The sequence below is a fragment of the Ochotona princeps genome, chromosome 10 (assembly GCF_030435755.1).
Source record: "Ochotona princeps isolate mOchPri1 chromosome 10, mOchPri1.hap1, whole genome shotgun sequence".
Taxonomy (NCBI): domain Eukaryota; kingdom Metazoa; phylum Chordata; class Mammalia; order Lagomorpha; family Ochotonidae; genus Ochotona; species Ochotona princeps.
Genome location: NC_080841.1, coordinates 734,440 through 762,431, shown reverse-complemented (window position 1 = coordinate 762,431; position 27,992 = coordinate 734,440). Strand labels below are relative to the sequence as shown.

General features: G+C 62.6%; 1 protein-coding gene across 1 annotated transcript; it reads right to left on the bottom strand.

Moving 5' to 3' along the window:
- Positions 1-6: 6 nt before the first annotated feature.
- Positions 7-27,184, bottom strand: LAMC2 (laminin subunit gamma 2). The gene is made up of 23 exons (XM_058669706.1): positions 26,938-27,184; positions 15,792-15,980; positions 15,390-15,525; positions 14,284-14,382; positions 12,703-12,839; positions 12,486-12,608; positions 11,598-11,787; positions 11,339-11,451; positions 10,890-11,105; positions 10,361-10,543; positions 9,921-10,166; positions 9,365-9,522; positions 8,873-9,023; positions 8,504-8,709; positions 7,871-7,953; positions 5,863-6,012; positions 5,227-5,377; positions 4,664-4,813; positions 3,435-3,549; positions 2,718-2,917; positions 1,434-1,592; positions 1,209-1,308; positions 7-262 (listed from the first exon to the last, which is right to left on the bottom strand). The coding sequence occupies exons 1-23, from the start codon at positions 27,011-27,013 to the stop codon at positions 9-11; spliced, it is 3,585 nt and encodes a 1,194-aa protein (XP_058525689.1). The 5' UTR covers positions 27,014-27,184; the 3' UTR covers positions 7-8.
- Positions 27,185-27,992: the final 808 nt, after the last annotated feature.

Here is a 27,992-nt window from a genome sequence, read left to right as displayed (position 1 = left end):
GCTGACCCTCACTGCTGCTCCAGGGCCTGGGTGTTGTAGCAGCCGGGCGGCAGGGTGTCCCGCACGCTCTCCAGGTTCCTCACATCGGCCAGCACGGATGCGATGTCGCTCTCCAGCAGACCCAGGTGGCCCCGCTGCCGCCGCACCCGGTCTTCCAGCTCTGCCATCAGGGGCCGCAGCTGGCTGCGAATCTGTGTCCTGGCTCGGGACAGCTCCTGCTCCAGCGAGGTCAGCCGCGCCTCGTCCACGCTGCCGGGCTGGTCTGTGGCAGCGGACAGAAGAGGAGTCAACATGGTTGACCTGGGTGTATCCCTTGTCCTCCCCGTGGGCAACTCACGCCCATGTCCACTGCTCAGCACACACACAGCTCGGAGCCCCCTGCAGGGGGCCAGTCGTGGGACCCTGTGCTCCACTCGGCTTGAGCCCACCCAGCATTCTGCTTGTGGAACATTCCAGAAATGAGACCCCCCCCCACTGCTTTTGGTTTGCAGAGCTGGGAGCTGTAGGGTAGCCAGAGGTCCAGACCCCCTGGCCATGCTCCATGGAGCGGGGATGAGGCCCAGCTGGCGGCTGTCCCTGGGATCTCCCGCTGGCCCCCAGCAGCAGGGCCCTGGCCTGGCTCCAGCTCATGGCCGCCAGGACACTCAGTCACGTTTACCCAGGACAGAGAGCTGCTATAAACCACCATCCCCATGCAGGGCACCTGGCCAGCCCGCTGAATTCAATCAGGACCAGGGACCTTGGGGCATCTCGTTCGGGCAGCTGCCGGGCAGCCCAGCATGGATGACAATCCTAGGTGCACAGGAGCTGGGACAGGCTGGAAACTGAACAGCCCTGCGCCCGGGAAAAGAACTGGCCTGGCTGAACCAAGGTGGGGCCGGGTTCCTGTCTTCATCCACCCCTTCCTCCTTCCCTGCTCTATCTCCTTCCTCCCTGCTTGCACCTCTTTTCCTCTGGCCACCCCAGACATCCTTCTGCAAGGCATGGTGAGATGCAGTCCCGGTGCCTGGGGGCAGGGCCGGAGCCCTCCGTAGAGCTCTGGTCCCCGGCCAGCAGCCCCCACCTGCACACATCCACCTCAGACCCAGCAGAAGGGAGTCCGGACTGGCCCCTGGCCAGCCTCCTGACACCCTCGGGGTGAGCCTCCCACCCACAACCCATGGGGCACATCCTGGGGCAGGGGCAGCAGGAGTGGAAGCCCCACACACCTAGAAGCTGCAGGACACTGTCCAGCACGCTCAGCGTGCCCTGCACTGCAGCACCCGCACTCTCTGCTCCAGCTCCAACTCGCTGAGCCTCTACAGCCACCTAAGGGAGACACAGGCAGACCGGTCCTGGAGGGAGCTGCCCACCCTGGCCAGCCCTGGGCTAGGGGCCAGCAGGACCACAGCCCCAGCCCGGCCGGCCCTGGGCTAGGGGCCAGCAGGACTCACCGCCTGCACAGTGTCCATGTCCGAGTCCAGCTCCAGCCCTTTGCTGGCCAGCTCTCCTTGCAGCTCCCGCAGGTCACTCTTCAGTGTTGCCAGTCCCTTTTCCAGGGCCAAGGCCCCATCTGCTGTCCCGTTGGCTTCCAAGTTCAGACTCCCAATGTCCTAAGGAAGGGGAGGGTGTGAGGCTGAGGCTCACAAACATGGCAGGAACAAGTGCACAGGGAACACAGCTGCCCACGGTGGGCGGACGTGGTAAGTGGGCGACAGACAGCTCCCCCTAACTGATGCAACCGGCCAGCTCATCAGCACCCACTGCCCTGCTAGTTCAGCCCAGCGCTCCCCAGGCAGGGGCCGGGGAGAGGAGCCTCCAGGGAGCTCCAGGGCCAGTGCCTGCCTTGCCCCATCCCTTGAGGGATGGCCGAGTACAGCTGGTGTGGAGGGAGCCTGCAGGGTGACATGTGACCTCTGTCCTCCCACGACTTAAAGGCAGTTCCAGGGACTTAAAGCAGTCCCTGCAGGTCACCAAGCTGCCCTGGGAAGCCACATGGCCCTCTGGTGGGTCTGAGTGTGGCTGGCCCAGCTGCTCGCACTCGCAGTACCCCTGCAAGATCCTGCCAAGCACAGAGTGGGGTGAGGAGGGGACAGGAAGTGTCCCTGGAGGACTTGGGCCCAGGACTCCCGCCACAGTGGGTGGAGCTGGGTGTGCTACAGATGCGCTGTTGTGTGAACCCCAGCTCCTCCTGGTGCTGTCTCAGCTGTGTCCGCTGTGGTGTGGTCATCGTGAAGTGCTCGAGCCATGTCCAGCACACTGAGTCCTTGGCAGCAGAGGGCCAGAGTGTGGAGGTGGGATGGGGCAGCCGGAGGAGGCAGGGCCCTGGGTTGGGGCGTCCCCCTCCAGAGACACAGGTGCTCCTGTTGGGGCGGCCACAGGCAGGCAGTGAGCCTGCCTCAGAACTGCCCTGGGACCCGCAACTGGTGCAGCAGGTGAGGCCACCACTGCTGAGCCAGGAGACACTGGACGGTGGTCTGAGTGTGTGGGCCCTTCCCCCATCCCCTCCTAGGTGAGAGCCCCGGAGGGCGCTCCTGGCCACTGCACGTGTTTGGCAGGTGAATCGGAGGATGGAGGAGGAGCTGGCTGTCGGTGGCTGTCCCCCTGCCTCTCATACAGACTTCTCTTCCCAGAACTCCCTGGATGCTTTTCTGAGTGCTCACAGTGGGTGGGCAGCAGCCAGGTGGACCACATGGGGTGCCTCTCCTCCCATGCGCCACACCACTTGCAGTGCCCACCTGCTCAATCCCACGCGCAATCTGCTGCACCTCTGCAGCTGCGCTCCTGGCCCGCTGGGCGTCAGCAGCAGCACTCCCCATGGCTGCCTCGGCCTGCCTGGTCCTGGCGCTGCTTGCCGCGACCTTCTGGCTGATGGAGGACAGTCTCCTCATAGCCTCCTCGGCCTCTGCTCTTCTGTCTCCAACCTGCAGGTCAAACTCTGAGGAGAAGACACCCATGAGGCCTGGCCAAACATTGCCACTCGGTGGCAGGGACCCTTGGAGAGGGGGCTCCCAGTCCCTGAGGGGGTGGTGCTGCCCTGCCTCTCACTCCACAGGAGCGAGGCAGCAACCCAGGGCACGGAGTTCTGCCTGGACCAGGGGCTGCAGGAGTGCCGGCACCTAGCCACCAAGCTGGGAGCCCGGAGCTCAAGGTTGGGCCGAGAGGGTGAGGGCTCCCTCTCTTCACAGGGCCTGACCCCTGGTCTGTGATCCAGGGCTGGGGACAGAGCAGCTGTGCCCAGGTCCATGCAGGGACCAGGCTGCCTGCTGGGGACAGTCCTCCCCCACTGAAGCCCACAAAGGCCCAGCACGCCCAGCGCACTGTCCTCCCAACCTGTGCAGGATTGAAAACACTTCTCCCACCAACACGCCTGCTGGACGCCTCCCTCCGCCCGTCCACCTGCTCAGAGCGCAGAGCAGCAGGAGGGTGGGCTGCTCCCACAGGCCTCTGCTCACCTTGGAGGCTTTGCAGGACGCTGTCCACTTCATAGAAGGTGGCATTGCCCATGCTGAACGCGTCCTGGGCGCGGCTCCTAGCCAGGCTGGCACGGGAAAGCAGCTGCTCTGACATCTGCCAGAGGGGGTTCAAGTCACTCAGACCCCCAGGGTGCTCGGCCCCCACACCCGCCTCCCAGACGGGCCCCAGGGTGCTCGGCCCCCACACCCCGCCTCCCAGACGGGCCCCAGGGTGCTCGGCCCCCACACCCTGCCTCCCAGACGGCCCCCAGGGTGCTCGGCCCCCACACCCCGCCTCCCAGATGGGCCCCCAGGGTGCTCGGCCCCCACACCCCGCCTCCCAGATGGCCCCCAGGGTGCTCGGCCCTCACACCCCGCCTCCCAGACGGGCCCCCAGGGTGCTCGGCCCTCACACCCCGCCTCCCAGACGGGCCCCCAGGGTGCTCGGCCCTCACACCCCGCCTCCCAGACGGGCCCCAGGGTGCTCGGCCTCCACACCCCACCTCCCAGACGGGCCCCTGGGTGGTGAGTGCACTGTGCAATCCTCATACTCCTTTGCACAGCAGGGTAGGCAGACACACAGCAAGGTCAGAGCCACCGCTGGGGACATGAGCATCCCATGTGGGCACCAGTTCCTGTTCTAGCTGCTCCACCTTCCACCCAGCTCCCTGCTAACGTGCCTGGTAGGCAGCACCGACAACCAAGTCTTGGGCCCCTGTACCCAAGGGAGACCTGGAAGACCAGTAATTTCTCTCCTTTGTCACTCTTTCAGATAAATAAATGAATAAAAAGGTTTATTTATCTATTTGAAAGGTAGAATGACAAAGAGCTCTTTCATCTACTGTTTCACTCCCCCAAATGGCTGCTAGAGCCAGGGCTGGGCCAGGCTGCAGCCAGGCTCCCATGGGTACATGAGCAGGGAGCTGGGTGGGAAGCGGAGCAGCCAGGACTTGAACTAGCGTCCATGAAAGATGCCAGCACCACAGGCAGTGGCTTGCCTTTCTGTGCCACAGTGCCAACCCCTGAAATTAATTGATAAATCTTAAAATACAAAAGCTAGACCCAGCACCTAAGGTGCCAGCGCTTGGCTGGCTGGTGTGCTGGGATTGGAGCTGGGTGGTGACGGTCTCAAGGCCTGGCACATTTGCCCACCCAGCAGCCCCAGGACTCTCAGGTGCCCGATAATTGTTCCATGGCAGGCAGCACCCTGCCCATCCACGCCACAGTACCTGTCTTGCATCCTGTCCAGTCTGCAGGAGTTGCTGGGCCTCCTCCTCCCAGCTTGCCAGACGACTGTGCGCATGCGTGAGGGCGTCCAGGCGCTGTGTCACCCGGCTGGACAGCGTCTCAGCCGCCGCCCTGGCCCTTTTGGCCTCTGCCTGAGACCCGGGAAATGGACACAGCTGAGCCGTGAGTGGCAGCAGCTGCGTCAGGAGCCCAGGCCTGGGGCGTGCAGAGCCCAGCAGGGCCCGGGGCACACAGGCACAAGGCTTCTGTGCTAGTTCTCCCAGGGCCAGGGGAGATGGAGTTGAGCCTCCGAGGAGGATGTGTTCATGGGAACACAGGCTCCCGGGGTCACGCAGTGCCTCTGCCATGGCCGTAGCTGGGACCTTGCTTATCTAGCACCTTGGGGATCCTGTGGGGAGCTGACAGCAGCTCCTGTTGGTGGCAGCCCCCAGAACTAGGGAATAGGCAGAGACAAGGGGGAGCCAGGGGACAGAGTCCCTACCTGCCCCAAAGCCAAGAGCAGGCGGAGCAGCCACGGGTTCCCACAGCTTGACCGAGGCCTTACCTCCAAGACCTGGACGTCAACCCGCTGCAGCTGGAGCTGAGCCACGGAGTCCTGTAGGTGCAGGCCACGCTGCAGAGCGGAATTGGCTGCTCCGTCTGCCTGTGCAGCCTCCCCCGACAGCTGTCGGGCCAGGGACCGGGTGTGTTCCAGCCTGGAGGGTGGTGAGAAGAGAGAACCCCAAGAATTCTCCCTTCTAGAAGAGAAAGTATGTAGCTTGGACAAGCAGGAGATCCAGTAGGGGTCCTCCCACCTACACGTGAGCCCAACATACACACGTGCCTAACATGCACACTTGTGCACACACAAACACACGCCTGTATGCATACATGCACGGATATACATGTACACACAGACACACATACGTGTGCACGTGTGGACCTACACCCTGGGTCCTGAAAGCCCAGCCCAGTCTCCTGACCTGGGAATGCAAACACATTCTGCCTACACCCCCGGCCCGTCACACACGCTCAGTCAACTGCAGCAGCAGCAAGGGTAAGTGGAGTCTCCCTGACCAAGGACAGGCACGCAACAGGCCCTTCGTCCTGCACCGGTGGGGAGCTCAGAGACCCCTCCCCACGTCCCCAGCTGCCCCCACACATGGTGCCTCTGGGGTCCACACTGGGGCCCAGCACTCACTTGCCCACCAGGCCCGGCACCAGGGAGCCATCTGGGCCACCATCCCCGCCGCCTGTGCCCGGAGTTCTGCGTGTCAGCGACAGCACCTGCTTGGTCAGGTCCTCGGTCTCCCTGGCCAGCTGCTCCATGCTGCCGGCCGAGTCAACGTGGCTGAAAAGGCAACAGCAGCAAGTGAGGGCACCTTCGGGGGAGGCAGGTGCAGCCCACACTGACGATGCCACCAGGACCCCATCCCGCTCCCTGCCAATGCAGCGTGGGGGGCGGCAGGCAGAGGTCCAAGTGCTGAGCCCGGCACCCAGGCGGCAGACGCGCGTGGGGCCTGCAGGCTCCAGGCACTGGTGCTGGGGGAATTTGGGCAATGGGGAGTCACCAGGCCAGTTACTCTCTCCACTCTCTCCCTGTGTCTCTGATAAAATGAAAAGAAAACCAAGTGCCCAACAGAACTGACTCAGAAGCAAAGGTGCTCTGTGTGGCAGGTCACACGCGGCATCCTGCCCAGCAGGTGAGTGTGTGCTCATGGGTGCCTATGTGTGCTGTGCAGTGTGCCTGTGTGTGGTGTACACAGGTGTGTGTTGTACACAGGTGTGTGTGGTGTGCAGTGTGTCTGTGTGTGTTGAACACAGGTGTGTGTTGTGCACAGGTGTGTGTTGTACACAGGTGTGTGGTGTGCAGTGTGTGTTATACACAGGTGTGTTGTACACAGGTGTGTGTGGTGTGCAGTGTGTGTGTTATACACAGGTGTGTTGTACACAGGTGTGTGTGGTGTGCAGTGTGTGTGTTATACACAGGTGCGTGTGGTGTGCAGTGTGTCTGTATGTGTTGTACACAGGTGTGTGTTGTACACAGGTGTGTGTTGTGCACAGGTGTGTGTTGTACACAGGTGCGTGTGGTATACAGTGTCTGTGTGTGTTGTACACAGGTGTGTGCTTTGTACACAGGTGTGTGCGTTGTACACAGGTGTGTGTTGTGCACAGGTGTGTGGTGTACACAGGTGTGTGTGGTGTGCAGTGTGTGTTATACACAGGTGTGTGTTGTACACAGGTGTGTGTGGTGTGCAGTGTGTCTGTGTGTTGTACACAGGTGTGTGTTATACACAGGTGTGTGGTGTACACAGGTGTGTGTGGTGTGCAGTGTGTCTGTGTGTGTTGTGCACAGGTGTGTGTGGTGTGCAGTGTGTGTGTGTGGTGTGCTGTTTACTGCTCAGACACTCCTCACCTTCCTGTGCCCTGGTCCACTCCCTGCTCACCCCCACTGCCACCCTCAATGGGGCCTCCCTGGGGGACAGCTGTCCAGGAGAGTACCCCAGACTCTGCTCTGGCTCTAGAAACGGCTTTTTAAAAAGGGGCTGTGGGGCCACCACGGGCAGGCAATCTTCTGCATGCTGCCTGGCATCCCGTCTGTGCGAAAGCTGTAGGCCCAGCTGCTCCACTCCCCAGCCAGCTCCCTGCTGATCGCCTGGGAACGCAGCGGAGGAGGCCCGGTACTTGGGCCCTGCACCCATGTGAAGACCCGGAAGCAGCTCCTGGCTCTGGACTGACTCAGCTATGGCGGATGCGGCCATCTGGGTACTACACTGGAAGGGGGCAGCTCTCTCTGTCTCTCCCTCTCTGTATCTCACATAAAATCAGTCTTTGTAAAGGGCTGGCAGCAGCTCATGCTGCAGAAACACAGCCAGCTCCCACCTTCCACTGAATGCCTCTTGGGGTTCATAGAATCGTCCATGGCACAGGACCGAGGGGCGAGGGCACTGCATGGTAGGAGACCTTGGCTGGACTTGGCCCCTCAGGCTGGCAAGCAGCCACTATGTTCCGTTCCCAGGTACGGGGTGAGCGCCTGCGACTCCCGCAAGCTGTGGGGTGCTCCTCTCTGAGTGCTGACTCGCTGCACGTGGTGGACACCCTGCCACTGACACTCAGCAGGGGTCCCCGAGGGCTGTAGGAGAGGACCACCCACCCCCACGCCTGGGGCTGCCTGCACAGACACACACCCGAGGGCCATGCTGGCTCACCTGTTTGCCAGCCTCATGGCCTCCTGGGCCAGACTTCTGAAGCTGCCGGGGCCCACACCGTGCTCCGAGGACAAGGGCACTTGCTGTAGGAAAGCAGAGCCAGTCACTGTGTGCACCGGCCCAGGTGACCTGCAGGTTCACGGGAGCCACGCCCAACACCCACCTCAACACTCCTTTACCCTGCCTGCCTTGGCAAAGCAGACATCCTGCACAGACACACTGTGGGTCACAGAGTGGCCTCGGGCAAGGCTCGGCCACGTGTCCCCCACCCCACCGCGGCCAGCTCTGCAAGGCCCGGACCTCTGAGGCCCATCTCCTTTGCGATCTCTGCTCTCCCCCCTCTTGCCCTCTCTCTGCCCTCCATCCACTCCGGCGGCCGACACTGGCATGCAGGGGGCAGGGAGTGCACACAGGACGCAGCTGAGGCCCCCACAAGGAGAGGCCAGGCCAGCGTGGGGACGTGGGTAGCCATAAGCGACGAGGGAGAAGAGGTGGGTGCAGAGAACGGAAGCTGCAAGGCACCGACATGAAGAGCAGGTGTGACAGAGGTGGGGAGGGGCCCAGGCACCGTAGGCAGAAGGGACTGTGCGGACAAGAGAAGCGGCCACCCCACGCGAGGCAGGACAAACCCACAATGTTCTGCAGTGACGCGTCGCTCTCCTCCAGGTGCAGGCGCGTCTGGGTGAGCAGTCGGCGGGTGTCCTGCGCCTGGCGCAGGTGTGGCCCACCCAGGGCCAGCAGGCTCTCGGCCGTGCGCCTGAGCTCAGCCAGCCGCGCCCGGAAGTTATTCTCTTGGCTCCTTGCCTTGGCCAACTGGAACCCAAGGGCTCTGCCAGCATCTGCACACAGAGGAGGCAAGAGGGGCATGTGTCCCACATGCCAGGGCAGAGGGCAACATGGCAGCACCGGGGCCCTCTGACCTCCACCCTGAGGTTACAAGGGGGCGTGCAGGGGTCAAGCGCAGGCCCAGAGCAGCAGCTCCTCCCAGTCCCACTTGGTCACCTTGGGAGACCTGGGCCTCTTGTAGGATGTCCTGCAGGGCCCGCTCGGCCTGCTGCAGGCGACCCTCCAGCTCCGAGTCAGGCACCGCGCTGCCCTGGGCCTTGGAAACCAGGGCCTCCAGGTTCCGGAGCTGCTCTGTGAGCAGGTCCAGCTGCAGGGGACAGAAGAAAGCAGAGAGTGGGACTGTGACTGGGACCCCGACAGGCAGAGTGACCTCAGTTCCCCATCTGGACACAGCAGCCTGACTGCCCAGCCTGTCCATGTGGCAGGAGGCCCAGCCTCCAGGCCCAGGCTTGGGTGGCTGCAACCCTGCAACTCCCTGGCTGTGGGATGCTGGCCAAGTCAGCAGCCAGGACTCACTCAGACATGGGACCTAGTGAGCCACAGTCCAGCTCCCCTCAAGTTGCTTTAAGAAGTAGCACCCTCCCTTTTATCCTAGGGAACGAGGCCCAGGCAAACCCCAGGGCCCCTGAGAGGCTGCGGACTGCTTACCTGAGAGTGCACCTGCTGGTAGCAGGCTGGGCAGCTGGTGGGCACTGTGGCCTGGACTTCCCGCTCACAGCTGGGGCCGCTGAACCCTGGCTTGCAGATACAGCTGCCGTCCCGGCGACACTGCCTGTTCTCTGAGCCCGCAGGGTTGCAGTTACAAGCTACAGACAGACAGTACAGCCTGTTCACCAACTTGCCCAGGAACGGATGGGCAACGCAGGCAGTGGAGCCCAGGGGCCTGACCAAGCTGCTACCCCAGCACCAGCCAGGCCTCCACGTGCTCTGTGTAGGCATCTGCCCAGTTCACAAATGAGGAGTGTCCACTCAGTGGGGTCAAGTGACCTAATTGGGAAGGGACCACGTCCCTCCTCACTCGGCCCTCCCGGGTGACTGTCTGCCAGCGCTTTGGGCTGGGGCAGCTGGGCTGTGGGCACAGCCAGGCCCATACAGGCTGCGAGTTGCCAGTGCAGTCAGAGGAGCAGGGTGGCATTGCGATCACTCCCACCCCCAGCCTTCTGTCTCCCAGGCACACTGGCAAGCTGGCTGGAATGCCCCCTACCTCGACACTTGTCCTCTACGTGTGGAGCCAGTGGGTCCCCGAAGTAACCCGCTGGGCACTGGTCGCAGTGGGCACCAGCCGTGTTGTGGATGCACTTCAGACACCTGCCCGTCACGTGATCACAGTTCCCAGAGGCCCTGGGGTCTATGTTGTTGTTGCACTGGCATGGCTGGCAAGGCCTCACGGGGCCGTGTTCCCCCAAGGGGTCCCCAAAATAGCCATCAGCACAGGACTCACAGCGGGCTCCTGATGGGGACAGCACTCATGGGGGGGGTGCAGCCAGCTCCAAGGCCTGGAGCTGCTGGGCTGACCTCTGGCACCTGGGCTCAGCTGCCACCACACTGCAGGAGGCAGAGTGCCCCCACCCCTGGCCCCGCTAACCAGGGACAGGAGCGCCTGGCACTGCCGGGGAAGAAGGGCTTGGGGCTGCCCAGGCTCACCCATGGCCCCCAGAGGGCAGCTGCTGCACACCACCTCCTCGGTCTCGGGCACCACCGAGCAGCCAAGCCCCTCGCCGCACGGGCATGGCTTGCAGCCCCGAGGGTCCTGGGGGTCATTGTAGAAGCCTGCAGGGCAGTCGGCACACTGGATGCCAGGGTTCTCGTCCCCTGCGTAGCAGTCTCCTGGGGATGGAGGGGCGAGCAGGGTTAGGCGAGCCCTCCCTTCCACGTGGACGATGCACGGGGCCAGAAAGCTAACGGAAGCCTTCATTTCTAGAATGTTCCCCAGAACATCCCAGCACCAAATCCAACGAGGATTCAGGGTTTTGGCTGCAGCCCCAGGTCTCGTCCTTGCTCCCCACCTCGCCACAGGCTCAGCAGGACCCCTTCCCATCGAAGCCCTGGCTTGTCTGCGATCTGCTCACACGACCCTCACGGCTCCTCTATGGTGGGTCGCCCGGCTCTTGCTCACACCATCACACAGTGCTGGCCACTCAGCCGGCCAGCTGCCTGGCCAGGCGCTACTCACCTGTGTCAGGATCGCAGGCCCCGCCTTGGCAGTTGCAAGGCACACAGGCGCCGAAGGGCCCCAGCCCTGCAGCGTCTCTCTTGTAGCCAGAGGCACAGTCCTGACAGAACTGGCCACGGTACCCAGCTGGGCACACACACTCTTCCACCCAGGGCGCAGGGGCCCCGGGCACGGGGCGGGCTGAGATCATGGTCACGTTGTCCAGGTACCCAGTGCCTGCAGCAGAGGAGACGGCTGTGAGCGGGGACAGACTGGGGAGCACTCCTCACCGGCCCAGCCCAGCCCCGCCCTCAGCCCACTCCTGCCAGCCCCCGGGGCCGTCCGCCTTGTGTTCTTCCCTGCACTGACCACCTAGGGAATCTGCAAGGTCGCCAACGTGCGGACTTGGCCTGACCCTCCCAGAGAGCCGACCTGTGCGGCCCGAGGCGGGGCAGCCTGGGGCCACTCACTGTATTCTCCGTATGTGGCTCGGATCCGGAGTGCCGTGAGGTTCCGCAGCAGCCGCCTGTACTCCAAGAAGCTCAGCTGGGGGCTCCAGTGGCTGCTTGGGTGCTCGCTCAACCTGCACAGTCAGAAAGCAAGATGACAAACCGCCTAGGCCACCTCCCCCATGACAGCATGGCGCCCAGGCGGTCCTGCCCCAAGGCATGGGCTATGCAACCCAGGCCAGGCCCCCAGGCCTCCGGCGCACCCGGCCCCTCTTCTCACCGGAATGTGTAAGTCTTGGAGACCCCACAAGGCAGCATCTTGCCGCGCGGTGCCAGGGGGGCCGAGACCCGCAGGCCGGCGCCTTCCAGGACCACGTCGTGAGCAGATGGCTGCCGGCCTCCCCGGTCCACACGGTAGTCGAAGGACAGCCTCTGACCGTAGCTCAGCTGCTGGTTCCCAAGGAACTTGGCTGTGGGGAGAATTGAGCGCAGCAGGGCCAGTGGTGACCAGCGAGATGGACGTGCCATCTGCTGGAACTTGGGACATAGGCCAGTTGGAAAATGGACAAGGCCACTCCCCTTGTCTATAGGGCTCAAAGTGTGGCCAGGGATGGGAGACCCATGGGACCCTGGCTATGTGGGACACAGCATGACCAGACACAGGGGACCGTGGCACCCATGGGACCCTGGCTACAGCAGCAGTGTCCCTAGCACATAAAGCCCCAAATTGCACATGTGCTGACGACAAGGCCTGTGAGGCGAACACTCCCGGACGCCGGCATGCTGTTCCCACAGATTGCCGGCACAGGCTACCAGGGACACACCGGTCACTGAGGCCTGGGGCAAGACCCCCTTCTCGGAGACTCCCACCACAGCACGCGCCGCCGATGTTTCTGTTAACACTGTGAGATCTGCCCTCCTACCTGCTTCTACCAGACCCACCGGAAGCAGCTCTGCCCCGGTCTCCCACTTCCCTTGGAAATCTAGAACCTTCCATTTGACCCGGTAGGTCCCTCTGCTGGTATGGATCCCCCATACCCCCAACGGCTTGGTGGCCTCCCTTCTCTCTGAGAGACATCATCGCCTCCAAACTCCATGGGTCATGGACACAGCTCTTCCACACTCAACCCACATCCCAGCCTTCTGACCCCATGCGGCCTGCACATACCAGGGGCCACGAAATACACAGGCTCAGCCCGCCGGGCGGAACTGAACACGTCGTGGTGGTGTGGCGACCACTGGAGCCTCGCTGGGGCCCCGTTCCGCTGCACGGCCCTCCAGCCGTCCGCATCTGTGGCATAGGAAAGCGGGGGGCTTGCTCCAGACCCAGGGTCTCTGCCCAGGGCCTCCCTCGGGGTGCCCGGCTCGGCTGCCGTCTCCCTCACCTCGGGGGAAGGTGGAGGCGACCCGGTGCACGCTGTACTGGGTGGCGCTGCGACAGTTGTCTGAGTGCCCATAGCAGAAGCATGGGGTGCAGCCCTCGGGGTTGTCCTGCTCCAGGTAGTAGTGACCGGGCCGACACCTGCCACGGTGCAGGGTGGGACATGAGGCCGCTTCGGCCTCTGCTCTCCCTCCTGCCCTCCCTGCGGGCTGCAGGCACGAGGGAAACACCCAGTCCTAGACATGTCCTAAACACCGATCCTAGACATGGAGATGGCTCTGCCCTCTGCCTGTGGGGAGGTTGGGGTCTGGAAGCCAAGCTGTGAACCCACCCTTGGTGGGGAGCTGTGAGGGGCCAGAAAGGCAGATCCTGCCCCGTGATGCCGCTCCCCCTAGGTACCCAGCTCCTCCCTCAGGTGGGGAGTGGCTAGCAGAGGCAGGACAAAGAAAAGGGTGGCAAGGGACATTGCCACAGCTGCCAGGCCCATGCCAGACGCTGGGAGAGAAGGGGCAGCTGGGAGGACAATGTACTCAACAGAGGGAGTAGCGGTCATTTCTTGAGTGCCTCCTTCATACACTCTCATCTCTTCCCCTACGCCACAGGACACAGGCAGGGTTTCCTCAGGGCTGGGGAGTGGCCGCAGTGACCTGGGCTCAGCCGCTGGCTGAGCGCCCCAGAGAGCTGGTCAGCCAGCACTGATGGCCCTGGAAGGGCTAAGGTTCAACAGAGGGTCCCTAGAGGTGAAGAAACCAGCACACAACAGAGGCCGTGGGGGGACTGTGGGAAACTGCAGGGGACTGTGTGGACACAGGGGTCACACTGGCTGAGACCAGGAAGCCACACCCCAGCCAGGCAGAACGACACTCACTGCCAGGGCACGAGGCCATGTCCTCTGGGCGGTGCTGGGAGGGGTGTTTGGAAATTACAGAGGCTCCCGGCATGCAGCTAATCTTTGAGTCATTTCTTCCCCACAGCCAAGGGTCCCCCAGGAATGGGGCTGGGTGGGTGTCTGGCACGTTCCAGGCCCAGGTGGAAGGGCTGGCAGGGAATCAGGCAGCTGCATTCCTGTAGGCAATGAAGGACCCTTCCCCCGGGCCTCCATGCTCACCCAGGAGGGAAGGGTCTGAGGCCTGGGGGCAGGAGCAGCGCGTAGCCCCAGCCCTCCCTGGGCGGCCCCAGCCCTCCCTGGGCGGCCCCCTCCGCAAGCACCCTGGTTATATATGGCCATGTGCTGTAGGGCTTGCAGGATTTTTCCCAGCACGCTTCATCAGGCCAAGCCTTTTGGAGCCCAGCCAGACCCACGTGAGCTGGTTCCTGCATTCCACCTGCAATCCCAAGCCAGCTGGCAGGGTGCCCCTAGGGCCCTGGGCAGAGAACGGAATCTGGCAGGTTTCGGGGTGGGGGCGGCCAATGGGGCCAGAGCTGGGAGGAGGCCTCCGCCTTTGCCAGAGTTCCCTGATACACGACTGTGTGTGGAGACTCACAGTCACACGGCTGCCCAGGCCACCGTCCAGGTGCCTGTCTGCCCCCACCCACCCAGCTGGCTCTCCCCCGACCTGCCTGCCCAGGGCCACTGCCCACACACCTGTCACAACGCTCTCCAGTGACGGCTGTCTTGCAGGCACAGCGGCCCGCCTCACAGGGCTTCACCACGCCAGCAGGGTCACAGTCACACTGTGGGCTCCTGGGACAGAAGAGGAAGCAGCTTAGGGATACTCTCCAGCCACACCCATATGGGAAGTGCTCCCCAGTAGATGCACAGAACTGGGTGGGGTGTCCCTCACAGCAACACCCCCAAGTCCCATCCATGCCCTCGACCCCTCTGGCCAGTATGCCTGGGGCTGGGCTGCCTCTATGGGCAACACGAAGGCCCTGTGCTGCCCGGAAGCTGAGGTCCTGGCTCACTGTTGGACTCCCACCCCGCAGAACCTCAGCTTCTGCCTCCCCTGGGGCTGACTACCCTACACACAGCCCACCTTCCCCACAGCTCGCACACACAGAAGCCCTGCACGTCCCCACCCCTACTCTAACCTGTGCAAACCACCCCACGTACAAGACCCACCCCTGCTGAGCCTGTATCAGGGCATGCACACATCGGCCACCCAAATGGGACCCCACATGTCCCCACCATTCCCTACGGGGGACCCCACATGTCCCCTATTCACTGCAGAGGTCCACCTGCAGTGAGCCCAGAAGCAGCCACTACTCTCTGGATGCTTGCTCCCTTGAGGGAGGAGGGGCAGCTAGGGCCAGGCCTGGTGGGAGTGGAGGGAGCTGTGGGCTATGGGCCACCGGGGTGGGATGGGGTGACCCTGAGTGGAGTGTGTGAGCAGGGCTCTGCAGGGGACTGGGCCTCTGAGGACAGCCTAGGCCCCAGGGAGGAGATCTGAGGTGTTGCGACATTGGCTGGGGACAGTGGCTTCCAGGCAGCAGCTGGGAGAAGGACGGCCACCGGGGCCAAGCTCCCACGAGAGGTCCCTAATCCCGAGCCCTGCGGAAGGTGGTGCTTTCTCCACCTTGTTCCAGCAATCGACTAGAGAGGCAGGCGCCCCAACTTCCAAGCTAACATGAGTGAGAGGGCGGCCCCTGGCTCTTGTGGTCAGTAGCAGGCTTGAGTGAGTGGGCCCATGAGAGGAAGCAGCAGGGGCCCCATGACGGCCATGCAGGTGACAGGGCAGGACAGACACTCACCGTGTTCCCCGGTCCTGGCTGCAGCCGGAACTGGTGAGCGAGTGGAAGCCAGGCTGGCAGCGGTCACACTTGTCGCCCGTCACCCCTGGCTTGCAGCTGCAGTGGCCAGAGGTGTCGCACTGTGTGCTAAGAGAACCTGGCAGCCCAGGCAGGCAAGAGGAGGGCAGGGAAGGAAATGGGGCAAGGTCATGGCCACGGGAGCACCTGGGTGCTCAATGACCACCCAGGGCCCGTGGCCACCTCCGACCCTGGTTCTGCCCAGCAGTGAGGGGCCCAGCATCTCCCTGGCACATGCACGGGCAGCTCCCAGGTGACTGGGGTTGCCTTCTCTGGCTGCTTCCTGCTCCCAGGAGCTGGCATGGCCTAGGCGAGGCAGCCCTCTCCCTGTCCCGTGTCTGGTACCTGTGGGGCTGCAGTCGCAGGGCAGGCAGCGATCCCGACCTCGGGGCCGGTGGAAGCCCTCCTTGCACTTCTCACAGTGGGCGCCATCCGTGTTGTCCTCGCAACGGAGACAGCGGAAGCCACTGCCCGTCTGCCGGAAAAGCTCCTGGTCGAAGGTGCACTGCTGGGATTTGCCATTGCAGTCACACACTGCAGGGCAAGAACAGCGTCAGGGACAAACGATGGGGCGCAGGGCTCATGGGGTCCTGTCCTGACTCAGAGCAAGGCAAGGGGTCACGCCGAGCGGGGGTGTAAGGTGGCCAGTTGGGCCACACCAGACCCAGGAGGGTCCTTGCTCCTGCTGGGGAACAGTAGGCATGGTGCTGCCAAGCTACCCAGGCCTCCAGAGAAACCAGATGTGTGCAGTCCCACACAGCACAGCCTGGCTTAAGCAGCCACCCCATGACAGGGCGTGTCACTGCACAGGACCCAGCATGGCCACCCCATGGCGGGGCGTGTCACTGCACAGGACCCAGCATGGCCACCCCATGGCGGGGCGTGTCACTGCACAGGATGTATAGGATGCAACACCAGCCCTGGCGGTCCACAGGACCCAGAGACTGGCCACCACTCCCCTCCCACCCAACAGCAGTCAGAGCCATGGGTCTGGAACAGGGAGCAGGCCCAGCATGTAGGACAGGTCAGCCAGCAGGAGACCAGGGACTCAGCATGGTGCTTAAGCCCAGAGGACTCAGCCAGCCTCCAGTCGGGGCTCACACACAGAGGCAGTGCACCCTGAGGCTGAAGGATGGGACAGGGCCTGGCGTTCCAGCACTGTGGGCTACGCTGCCCTGGTGACACCAGTAGCCCATGATGGACTGCCAGTTTCTGTGCTGGCTGCTCTACTTCTGAGCAGGCTCCCTGCTGGCAGCCTGGCAGGGCAGGCCATATGGCCCAGGGGCTTGAGCTTCGGGTGCGAAAGTCCAGACTGGAGTTCCTGGATCCTGGAATCAGCCGTCCTCCACTTGCTCACACTTCCTGCTGAACCCACCTGCTCATTATTCACCCCTACTCACACCTCCCAATCACACCTGCTCACACACCCTGTTCACACTGTTCACCCCACCTGTTCCACCCTCCTGTTCACACCTCCTGCTCCACCCTCCTGTTCACACCTCCTGCTCCACCCTCCTGTTCACCCCACCTGCTCCACCCTCCTGTTCACACCTCCTGCTCCACCCTCCTGTTCACACCTCCTGCTCCACCCTCCTGTTCGCACCTCCTGTTCCACCCTCCTGTTCACACCTCCTGCTCCACCCTCCTGTTCACACCTCCTGCTCCACCCTCCTGTTTGCACCTCCACTCATATCACCTGCTTACCCCTCCTGTTCACACCTGCCTGCTAACCCCTGCCCAGTGGTGGCCCACATTGAGCTCACTGTGTTCTGTGGGTTCTGGCAGAACCCTAACAGCACAGACCCTGCTCCGCTGCCCACCGCAGTTAAGCACAGGACAGTGTGACTGTGCATTCAGAGCAAACCTGCCGTCCTTATACCCGCAGCCCCTCGGCCATCTCTCCACTGCAGGACCACAGAGAGTTCACTGCCTGCTCTCTCTCTTCCTGTTGCCAGTGGTCGTTTGAGACTCATTTCCCTCCTAACACACTCAGATTAACTCCCTGAGAACCGGCTACAAGTTTCTCACCACCAAAAACCTCCCATGCCAAGTTCTGGAACACTCCTGCCTGTGCACTGAATGAAGGGGGCAAAACACTTCATGTAGGGAAGGCCCATCTGCCACTGGATGGAGATGCACAGCCTGTCCCCCAACACACATACCTCAGCCCACCCCTGACATACACCGCTTAGTCCATCCTGATGCACCCCAACAGCTCACCCCCACACATACTGCACAGCTCACCCCCACAGACACTGCACAGCTCACCCCAGGCACACACTGCACACCCTCGACAACACACTGCACAGCTCACCCCCACAGACACTGCACAGCTCACCCCAGGCACACACTGCACACCCTCGACAACACACTGCACAGCTCACCCTCCCACACACTGCACAGCTCACCCTCCCACACACTGCACAGCTCACCCTCCCACACACTGCACAGCTCACCCTCCCACACACTGCACAGCTCACCCTCCCACACACTGCACAGCTCACCCCAGGCACACACTGCACAGCTCACCCTCCCACACACTGCACAGCTCACCCCCAGGCACACACTGCACAGCTCACCCTCCCACACACTGCACAGCTCACCCCAGGCACACACTGCACAGCTCACCCTCCCACACACTGCACAGCTCACCCCAGGCACACACTGCACAGCTCACCCTCCCACACACTGCACAGCTCACCCTCCCACACACTGCACAGCTCACCCCCAGGCACACACTGCACAGCTCACCCCCCCACACACACTGCACATGGCACCCACACCCTGGGAGAGATCAGTGAGCTGGACAAGCAAACACACAGTTGCTTCCTCACGCTTCAGGAGACCCACGCTTGTGTCTGTCCAGGAGCAGCTGTCCCTCTCCCGGGGCAACCATTCAGTTGCAGCCCCTCCCGCCCCCATTCTAGACCCGTCCAACGTCCACCTGCTGCTTGGTGGCCTCGTGCCTCCCCAGTCCCTCAGGGTGGATTTTGTATGCTCCTGCTCTGCCGTCCCTGGCCAGATGGCTGCACGTTCCCTCCATCTGCCCTGACAACAGTGCTTCACAGGTGAGGTGGGGAACTGCCCAGGGGTTCAGACTCATCCAAACAGCACGATTTGGAACCAGCAGTGGCCAAGGTCTCATGCTGCCAGAGAGGAAGTGCACGGCCACTCCCCTTTGTCCACGTCAACTCACCTGCACGGGCCTTCCATTCCGCCCCTCCCAGTCCCGGTCCCAGACATGCGTCAGCACACGCAGAAGAAACCTCTTGGGAACTGCAGGGGGGGATGGCAGGTGTCTGCCCCTGAGCCACTAATGTCTGATCCATTCGTAGGGACCACACCGTTCCTGGGCCACAGCGCCTCTGCCCAGTCCCTGCCCCTGACTCGCTGCATCTTTGCCGAGAAGGTAGTGCATCAAGTCCACTCTGCCAAATGCTGGGTCAGCGTGTCTGAGGGGAGGTGCAGGCAGCTGCAGGGAGCCAGGGCAGGGGCCCCTCAGGCACTTATTATCATAATAAGCAGCAGAGCCCTGAGGCGGCCCACAAGTACCTCTTAGGCAAGCACCACCCTGCCAGCTGCCACCCACTGGCAGACAGGGAGGAATCAAAAGGGTGACTAGTCAGACCGCCAAGAAAGCAGCCACACCAAGTTCAGGGGAGCGGACAGGTCGGGGCAGGTGGCGAGGGGCCACGGCCGTGTCCCTGCAAAGCTGGGCCAGCCAGACGTGGGGGGTGAAGGGAGACAGAGCCCCCGCCCCGCCCCGCCTCCACCAGGCCTTGCTGAGGGAGGCAGGACCTTGGCACAAGCATGCAGGTGGGATGCAGGGTCGGCACACGGCAACTGGGAACGCCACAGGGGGACTCGTGTGTCCTACAGCCTTGCGGCTCACAAACATGCGGGGGGGCCTCATAGGGTGTTCCCTGTGAAATCCAGGTGCTGGTGCCCCCACTGCCGACTCTGTTCTTTCCAGAAGGTTCCATGCTCTTCCTACCCCACCCACCCCAGCCTAGGGTGACTCCCTGGGCACTGGCCGCTTCCCCAGTGGGCACCTGCCCCTCCCTGGAGAGCCCTCAGCCTGCCTCTCCTTCCACACCCCCACCTCTCAGCTGGCCCCTGCTACCCCCTACCCCACCTCACCATGCCTGGCCTTGTGCCTCCGGCCACTGAGCAGGGAAAGAGGAAGGAAGGACCCCCCCCCAGCGCAGGTGCCCCCTGAAACTTCCCTGGCACAGAGCACACAGCTTTCACGAGCAGCAGGCTCTGTGGCACAGGCTCCTGATCCTGTGTGGGAGGCTTTCCCTGGGGCGGCATGGCCAGCAGGTGCACTCCACCACTGGTACTCCTCCCTCCCCCTGTCTGTGCCCTGGGGGCAGCAGGTGTGGCGCAGCAGGGGAGCAGGCTGCCTGAGGACACATTAGGCCCTCCAAGCCACATGTGCACAACCTCAGGGGCCAGAGATCCCAGCCTCCTGTCTGAACCTGCCACACTGGCATTCAGGTTCTGCCAGACAGCGGTCAGATGACCTAAGGCTGCTGCGCCCGCCACTCAGGCGGCTGGAGACCACGCCCCGTCCACACCCCTGCGCAGCGCACCCTTCCCACGCGTGGGGTCCTGTGTCCCTCCCCTGGCCCTACAGGACGCCTCCCTGCGTGACCTCTGCAAGCGCGTGGGGCTGGAGGCTGCCCGTCACCGCCTTCACCTCTCCAACCGGACATCTCAAAAACACAAAGACCCGAGCGCTGCCTCCTGGCCTCGCTCACTCGCTGAGCCCCGCCCCCTGCGCTCCGCCCCGCCCACTCGCCCCTCCTGCCCAGGCCTGCAGTCCAGTGCAGGGTCGGCGCCGTCCAGGTCGGCTTTCACTACGTTCCTCATCCTTCCTAACTGTAAATTCAGCATCGCTTTGCCCTGTGTCCAAGGACGGGTCTCCTGCAGAGCCACAGCCCCTCTGGGCCCCGGCCAGGTCAGCCATGCGCCTCGGGCGCTAGGGCCTGAGGACAGAATGGCTCGCTCTCTGAAACCCCACAGCTGGCTGCCTCACAGTCCCAGCTGGTACACAACCCTCTCCGGTCCCACATGTACTTTAAATTGTCTTTACACGTACTGCAACTGCGCATTCCTTAGGCGGTGGGGCATACCTGCCCTCCAAGGTTGGCACCGAAGGCATGGGAAGTTATGAGCCCGTTGGCAAGAATCAGACTTCAGGTCTGACACGCCCAGGATGAAAGGACACTTACATGTGATGACGAAAGTGTCTACTGAAGCCAGAGTTACAAAGACACAAATCTTCCCTCAGATGGCCAGGGCGAGGCCAGGCCGAAGCCTTGAACTTCCTTCTTCCAGGTCTCCCATGGGTGCAGGGCCCCAAGCTCTGCCTTCCAGATGTATCAGCAGGGAGCTGGATGGGAGGTGGAGCAGCAGGGACAGAAACCAGCACTAATGTGGCAGATGGCACTCAGCTTAACCCACTAGCCACAAGTCAGCCTTAAAGTCTGCTAAGAGGGCCCGATGCGGTAGCCTAGTGGCCAATATCCTCACCTTGCACATGCCGGGATTCCATATGTGCGCCGGTTCTGATCCCGGCTGCCTCACTTCCCATCCAGCTCCCTGCTTGTGGCCTGGGGACGCAGTGGGGAGGACGGCCCAAAGCCTTGGGACCCTGCACCACGTGGGAGACCCGGGAGATTCCCTGGTTCCTGATCAGGCTCCAGACCAGCTCAGCTCCAGCCATGGCAGCCACTTGAGGAGTGAACCAACGGACAGAGAATTTTTCCTGTCTCTCCTCCTCTCTGTGTATCTGATTTTCCAATAAAAATAAAAAGTAAATCTTTAAGAAAAATAATAAAATCTGCTAAGAGGGTCTGTGTGTCCAGTTTCTCAGCGCAGGTGAAGGCTGGAAACAAAACCCAGACATTCCATCCTCCAAGCTGACCGTGAGCTCCCAGGTGACTGTCCGCTGCTGGCTTCCTGTTAGTGAGGAACAGCACTGCAGGGTAAGGGACACCCATGCCTTCTCAGGCTGTAGCCTGCTCTCCTAGTCCCACACTGCTCGCAGCCACTGCCAGCCAGCCTCACTGGGGCCCCCAGAGCTAAGCCCTGCCCAGGCTACCGGCTTCCAGGAGCTGTCACTCTCCAAGCGGTGCAGAGAGAGCTGCCCCGCAAAGCACCGCAAGAGGACCCAGAGTAGCCACCTGCTCCGTAGCGACTCAGCACGCGGGCACCCCAATGCTCGGCGGGGTTGGTTCCACGCCCCCATCCTGGGGCCACCAGCATCTGCAGAGCGCCATCGTCTCTGGGTGACCTGCCAGCACGGGCCGCCTGGGGAGTGGTCACAGGGCATTGTCAGGGCAGCGGGGCAGGCAGGGAAGTGGGTCCCTGGCCAGTGCAGGCAGTCCTCCCACTGGTGCTCCAGCCCAGGCCCGAGTGGGCACACGTGAACCAGCCCCGGAGCCCAACCTGGAGAGGCGGTCCCCTGACCCCTGGGGGGACACATGTGGAGAGAGGGATGGTGGTGGCAGGAACTGAGCAGAGGCTCCGCACCTGGGTTCAAGGGTGAAGGGGGGAGGCTGGGATGCGAGGGGCACACTGGCACTTGCAAAGACTACGCCTCGGGACAGCAGCATCACCTGCGATGTAGACACTGAGCCAGGATCCACTTCAATGGCCCCGGGGCCAGAGGATGCATGGCTGATATTCAACACATACACTGTTCTCCGTGGCTCTCTCTCAGCTGTCCGTGCCCCTTTACAGAGCCATGGCCATCAGAACGCCTGACCAAAGGCCCAGCTGTTCCCCTGCCTACCCCACTCCTGCTGACACCCACACTTGGGGCAGCTCAGGTGCCTGCCACACCCACCTGGAAACTCACAATGCAGCTCCAGGCTCCTGGCTTCAGACCCCGGCTCAGCACTGGCTGTGTGCAGGATCTGAGACCTGTGTCGTCTGCCTTTCTAACAAAATGCAAACGAACCAATACAAAATCCATGCAGCTGGGACAAGGAACCAAGCAGACTTATCTGTGCCAACCAGAAGCAGCCAAGCCACAGCAGACAGCGCTGGAAACATTCATGTCTCTTGTTCGCTCCTTGGAGCCCATGACTGCTGAGGAACGCTTTCTCCGGTTTCCATGAGTGATATGGCCCTGTGGTCACCGCAGCCCTCACACCTCGCCAGACTTGGGCGTACCCTGCCATCCAGACCGTGCTTGGAGACAGCGCACCCTCACACACAGCGCCCACAAGCCGCCTTCCCGCACGGACCGTGCCCACGCACCGCCTCCCCGCGAGGACCGTGCCCGCTCAAAGACGGTGAACTGGAACTGGACTGTCTGAAGTTAGAATAGAGGAGCCCAGCCACAAAGAAGTCAGGACAACCAGAGAGGGGCACACAGAGAGACCAATAGGAGTGGCAAGCATGCGCTGGGACCTGCAGCTCGCACGCGCTGGTGGCCTCTATAACACACAGCTTCCCTCCTGAACTCGGCCAGCTCACCCTTTTCTCCCCAGAGCAGCGCAGGCCGTGGTCAGAGCAGCGAGGAGCAGCGGTGATGTTGCCCACCTGAACTCTGGCCACCAAAGCGACCAGCAGCTGAGACATCGCGGTTCCCGTGGCAGTGGTGTCTGGCAAGGAGAGACATGCACAGATGGGCCATAAAGTTCACGCAACACGTGTGTCAGAAAATGCACATGCATGCACAGCAACATTTTCGGTGCCCGAATCTGCTTCTCTTGCAGTTCTTTGTTCCGGCATTTTCTGACATGCCTTCACATGCTGTTTACCTGCCTGTGCTTGCTGAGCCGAGCTCCAGGGACCAGCTCCACGCTGCACGCAAACCCGACCACACAGCAGCCTGGCTACCTACAGTCTGTTCTCCTGCCAGGGCCTACAGCCCAGCGCTGTGCAAGTTTCCTAATCAGACGTGACTCAGGCAGGGACACGCGTGTGCCCACGAGAGACGCACACGTGACCGAGATGAGGCCGGCTTCAGAAGGAAAAGGGTGGGAGTGAGAACAGAGGGGAGGCGGCAGCGGAAAGCTTCCCGCCAGCACAGCTCACCTGGCCCTGTCCCAACCACGTGCACCAGCCGGAGCCCCGCTCTGCCCTGACCAGCCCTGGAGGTGGCCTCAGGCCACACGTTTGTCCAGGCGGCAGCATGACGGTGAGCAGCTGCCTGCACACGCGGGAAGACCCCGCCCTGGGCGCTGGCCATGAGCCAGAGGTGACCTCAGCTCCCCGGGTGAGCCAGCTGCTGCCCCGGCTGACTCAGGCAGGGCATTCCGGAGCACTGGGCTGCGATGGGTAAGTTAGGTCCTGTCCTGCATGCTTCCCCCAGGAGCCAGAGTGGGGGACGCAGCCCCTGTGGGACGCACATGCCTGACTCCCACACAAGCTGAGCGGCCAAGCGCACCCCTCAACAGAAGGCAGTCTCAGGGAGGCTTTTTCACAGTGGAGAAACACGCCAAGGGCACGTGTTCAATGACGTGGCTTCAAAGGCAACATCAGGGAGAGATTCCCCGGGAGCCGGCAGACTCCACCAGCTTTCCATGGCCCCAGGGTGACCAAGGCAGCCGCCAAGACAAGCACGGGGCTTTGGCCGTGATCACGACACGTACTCTGACACAACTTTAGTTTTAAAACCTTTAAAAGTGTCTCTGCAGAGCCCTCTGTGATAGCCTAGTGGGCAAATCCTTGCCTTGCATCTGCTGGGGTCTCAACAGGGGCGCCGGTTCATATCCTGGAAGCTCCACTTCCCATCCAGCTCCCTGCTTGTGGCCTGAGAAAGCAGTAGAAGATGGCCCAAAGCCTTGGGACCCTGTATCTACATGAGAGACCCAGAAGAGGCTCCTGGCTCCTGGCTTCAGATCAGCTCAGCTCTCGCCATTGCGGCTAACCGGGGAGTGAACCAGAGGATGGAAGATCTTTCTCTCTGTATCTCCTTCTCTGATAGAAAGTGCCCTTGCTTCGATTAGAGAGCACATGCAAGCCCACCTGCTGCGCTGTGTCCCAAGCACCTGCGATGACCAGAAGCAAGGGACTCAACTCCCATCTCTGTGGATGGCAGGGTCCTACCGCCTTCTGCCTCCTGGGACGCCTGTCTGACAGCTGAGCTGGACTCAAACCCGGTCCCGCAGGTGTGGGACATGGGGTGCTCAACTCTCTAAACATTTGAATATCATTTCCGGTGAGCCTGTCTTAGGACTGTCCTAGGGAGTAAAGCTGTTCCCGTGGCATCTGGGAGACGGAAGTGTGGTTGGCAGGTGGACGGGGAGACACTTCGGTCACCCATCGCTTCATGAGCTGCATGGCTGTCCCCGGCATTTGATGGCTCAGGGCCTCCATGTGCAGAAGGAGGCTGCCCCTTGGACAGAGTGTGCCCCTTGTGGTCCTGGAGAGCCACAACAGTGGGCAGCGAGTGCACCTCCCACTGTCCTCACATCCCCAGGAATGGCATCACGCCAGGCACAAACCGCACGCCTGGCACCCACTTCCAGCACCCTGACCGCACGCTCCAGGAGCACCATAATCTTCCAGTCTCATGACCTCGACAAGGCCTAGGCACAGTGCTTCCTGACCATGAACTAGTCAGGCCCAGCCCTGCCTGCAGAGGACTCCACTGCCCCCAGTGCGCAGGGCAGTTCACCTGCAGAGCCCAGCAGGCGCACAGCCACGCCTCTGCTCTGCTTCCTCCGCCTCCTCCCCCTCCCACCCCGCACTGGGCAGTCAGACCAAGTCCCTGCAGCCGCAGGACACGCCCCTCACCACCCCTGAGCAGCTGAGGGGGCCTGTCATCTCTGGTGTCTGCCTCACTGGACCTGGGCTGCTGGCCTCGGACCACTGAAGGAAGTGAGGGTCCAGACACTCCATCCTAGCCTTTCACTCCCCCTCTGGGATGCACCATCTAACAGGTGGAGACACGGGCTCCTGGAAGTTCCAGAAAGGTCCCCAGGAGGGAAGAGCCACACTTGACAGCCAGGCCAGGCTGACTGGAACACCCGTGTGCTGGCAGAGTCGGATCATGAAGGCCTTGCAGGCAAAACACCTGACCACAGCTTCCCAGGAAGTAGCGTCCCTGCTGGGCTTCACTGAGCTCAGCCGCCATCAGGAGCGGACAGCCACAACAGTGGGCAATGAGTGCACCGTTCCCTAACCACGGGGCACTGAACACAGGTGGTCTGGGCTTGCCGGGGAGGGGGCAGTGCCTTCACCGTGCAACACGGACGCCAGCCACAGCTCAGAGGAACTTCAACTGTGGTCAGTTCAGGCCACAGCTCACAGCTGTCCTCTGTCACCTTCATCACGGGGCCAAGAAGCGTGCCCAGTCCCAGAAGGCAGAGGCTGCCAGTGTGGACAGTGTCGGCTGGGGATCTGAAGTGAGTGGCCCCCAAGCTGTTTCTATTCATGTCAATATTTGCACATGTTTCCACTGCAAAGGTGTTCTCCACCAGCCCAAGATGACCGTCCTAACCGCAAAGAAGCCTACCCTCCCGGAGACCCACCAGCCACCTGAGAAGACCATTCTAACACCAGGGGAACCCACCCTCCTAGAGACCCACCAGCCGTCCAAGACGACCCATCCCAACTGCAAGGGAGCCCACCCTCCTGGGGTCCAAATGTGCTTCCATAACTTTAAAGTCATGCAGGAAAGTTTGAGGCACATACATATGGTGACACAGTTAGTCGTAGCAGAACATGGAGCCTCACACAGTATCCCACGTGTGCGTGTGTGCGCTCACACTGACACACACCATCTTTGGCAGTCAGGATGCTGGCACGGACGGCAGTTGGAGCAGAGGCTGTGTAACCAAGACCTGTAGCCACCCACACAGAGAGGGGCCCATTCACACGCGGGCACTCCCTCCCTGGAAGGCGCCACGACCAATGGAGCTATGCACGGATGCGCCTTGCACCTGCTGAGCCAATGGCTGGAATACCCTCAGGGCTAGAAGCCACAGAGACAGGAGGTTCCAGGCTGCTTCTGACAGCAGATCCCCAACAGGGTACACGCCAGCTGTGAGTGGTCACGGCTCTCGCAGCGGGCCCAGACAGCCTGAGTTTTCACAAAGTTGGAGTGCCCAGGTAAGAACAAACCTCACCTGGTCCGGGTGGCCGGGAAACCCTGCCAACGGCCTCCTGTGAAAACACTGTGGGTGGGCGGGCCCAGGACGACTGCACCCCCAAACGAGGCGTAAGCACACGGGAAGGGTCCCCGACTCAGTGACAGGAAGCAATCACGCCCCCCTTCTCAAATGCCTGAACAAAACCACCACCCGCCCGGCGCCATTACACAGGGCCCTTGGGTGGACAGCGGAAGTCCTGGAGGCGCAGATTTGAAGCGCTAGGGCACCTGTCGGCCCGTTCCCACTCACTCCCGAGGCAGGGGGACTGCGACGCAGCTGCAGGGCGAGCTGCAGGGCTCACGGGGACCCTGCAGGCCAGGGCGGGGCGGGCCTAGGCGTCGGGCGCGGCTCACCTGCGGCGCGCCGACACTCACCTGCGCTCCCGGACGCGGCGCGGGCAGCGGGCAGCAGCGCGAGGCACAGGCAGCAGCGCAGCCAGAGCGCGGGCATGGCCGTGGGCTCGGCGCTCCCTCGGCGGCGCTCCCTCCGCGCGCCCTCAGCTGGTTTTAAGCGCGCCTCCCCCTGACTCAGGCCTGGCAGGAAGACACCGCGTTTCCAGAGTGACTCACTCACCTGAGCTGGGCGCGCCCGGGCCGCGCAGTCGGGCGGGGGCGGCCCCTGCTCGCCTGGCGCTCCTCCTCCTCCCGGGTGGTCCGCCGTGCGCCCTGCCCCCCGGGGCCGCCGGGTCTCAGGGCGCAAGCCCCGAAGGTCCTGCGGGCAGCCCTCTCTCCCCGGCCTCGTGGGGCCCCGTTGCCCGCCCCTCACTAGGCCCGGCCTCTAACTTCCGGCTCACCTGGGCTTGCGGCCGCTGGGAGCCGCCCACTGCCCCCTCCAGAGCCTGGGCTGTGCCCTTTGCCCCCCACACGCGACGCAGGGTCCCCATTCCCAGATTTGCCAGGAAGGGAGATACGAATTTGGTGTTCTTTCCCCTGCCCATCCGGGTTGGGTGAGAGCAGCCCTGAACCAAACGTGGAGGACACAGCGGACATTTGGAGAGTGCCCAGGTGTGGGGCCTCCATCCCCTACCTGTTCGGCCTCCAGGCAGTGCTGTGGTGGGGACAGCGGGCCACCTGCTCGCAGATGATGAGAGGACTCAGGTGGTCCTGTCATTCCTGCCCGCCCAAGCCCACTCAGGAGCTAGGGGAGGACAGCCAGTCAACACAGAATTAATTGGCTGTTCCCCAACCACCGGGGGTGGTCCCAGAGCCGTGGTGTTCATGGCCCAGGCCGTGCCCACCCACAGTCAGTGCCAGTGCCAGCTGTGGCCAGTGGCCTTGGCGTCTGGCATGACCCCTTGGTGCGGGCGCTTTGTGGAGGCTGGGCCTCCAGTGCCCATTCCCCAGGCAGGTCCCGGAAGATCTTACAGGAGCAAGAACAGGGCCCTGCAGAACGCCCTCCGCCTGCCCCTGGGTGCGGCCCGCTTTACAGA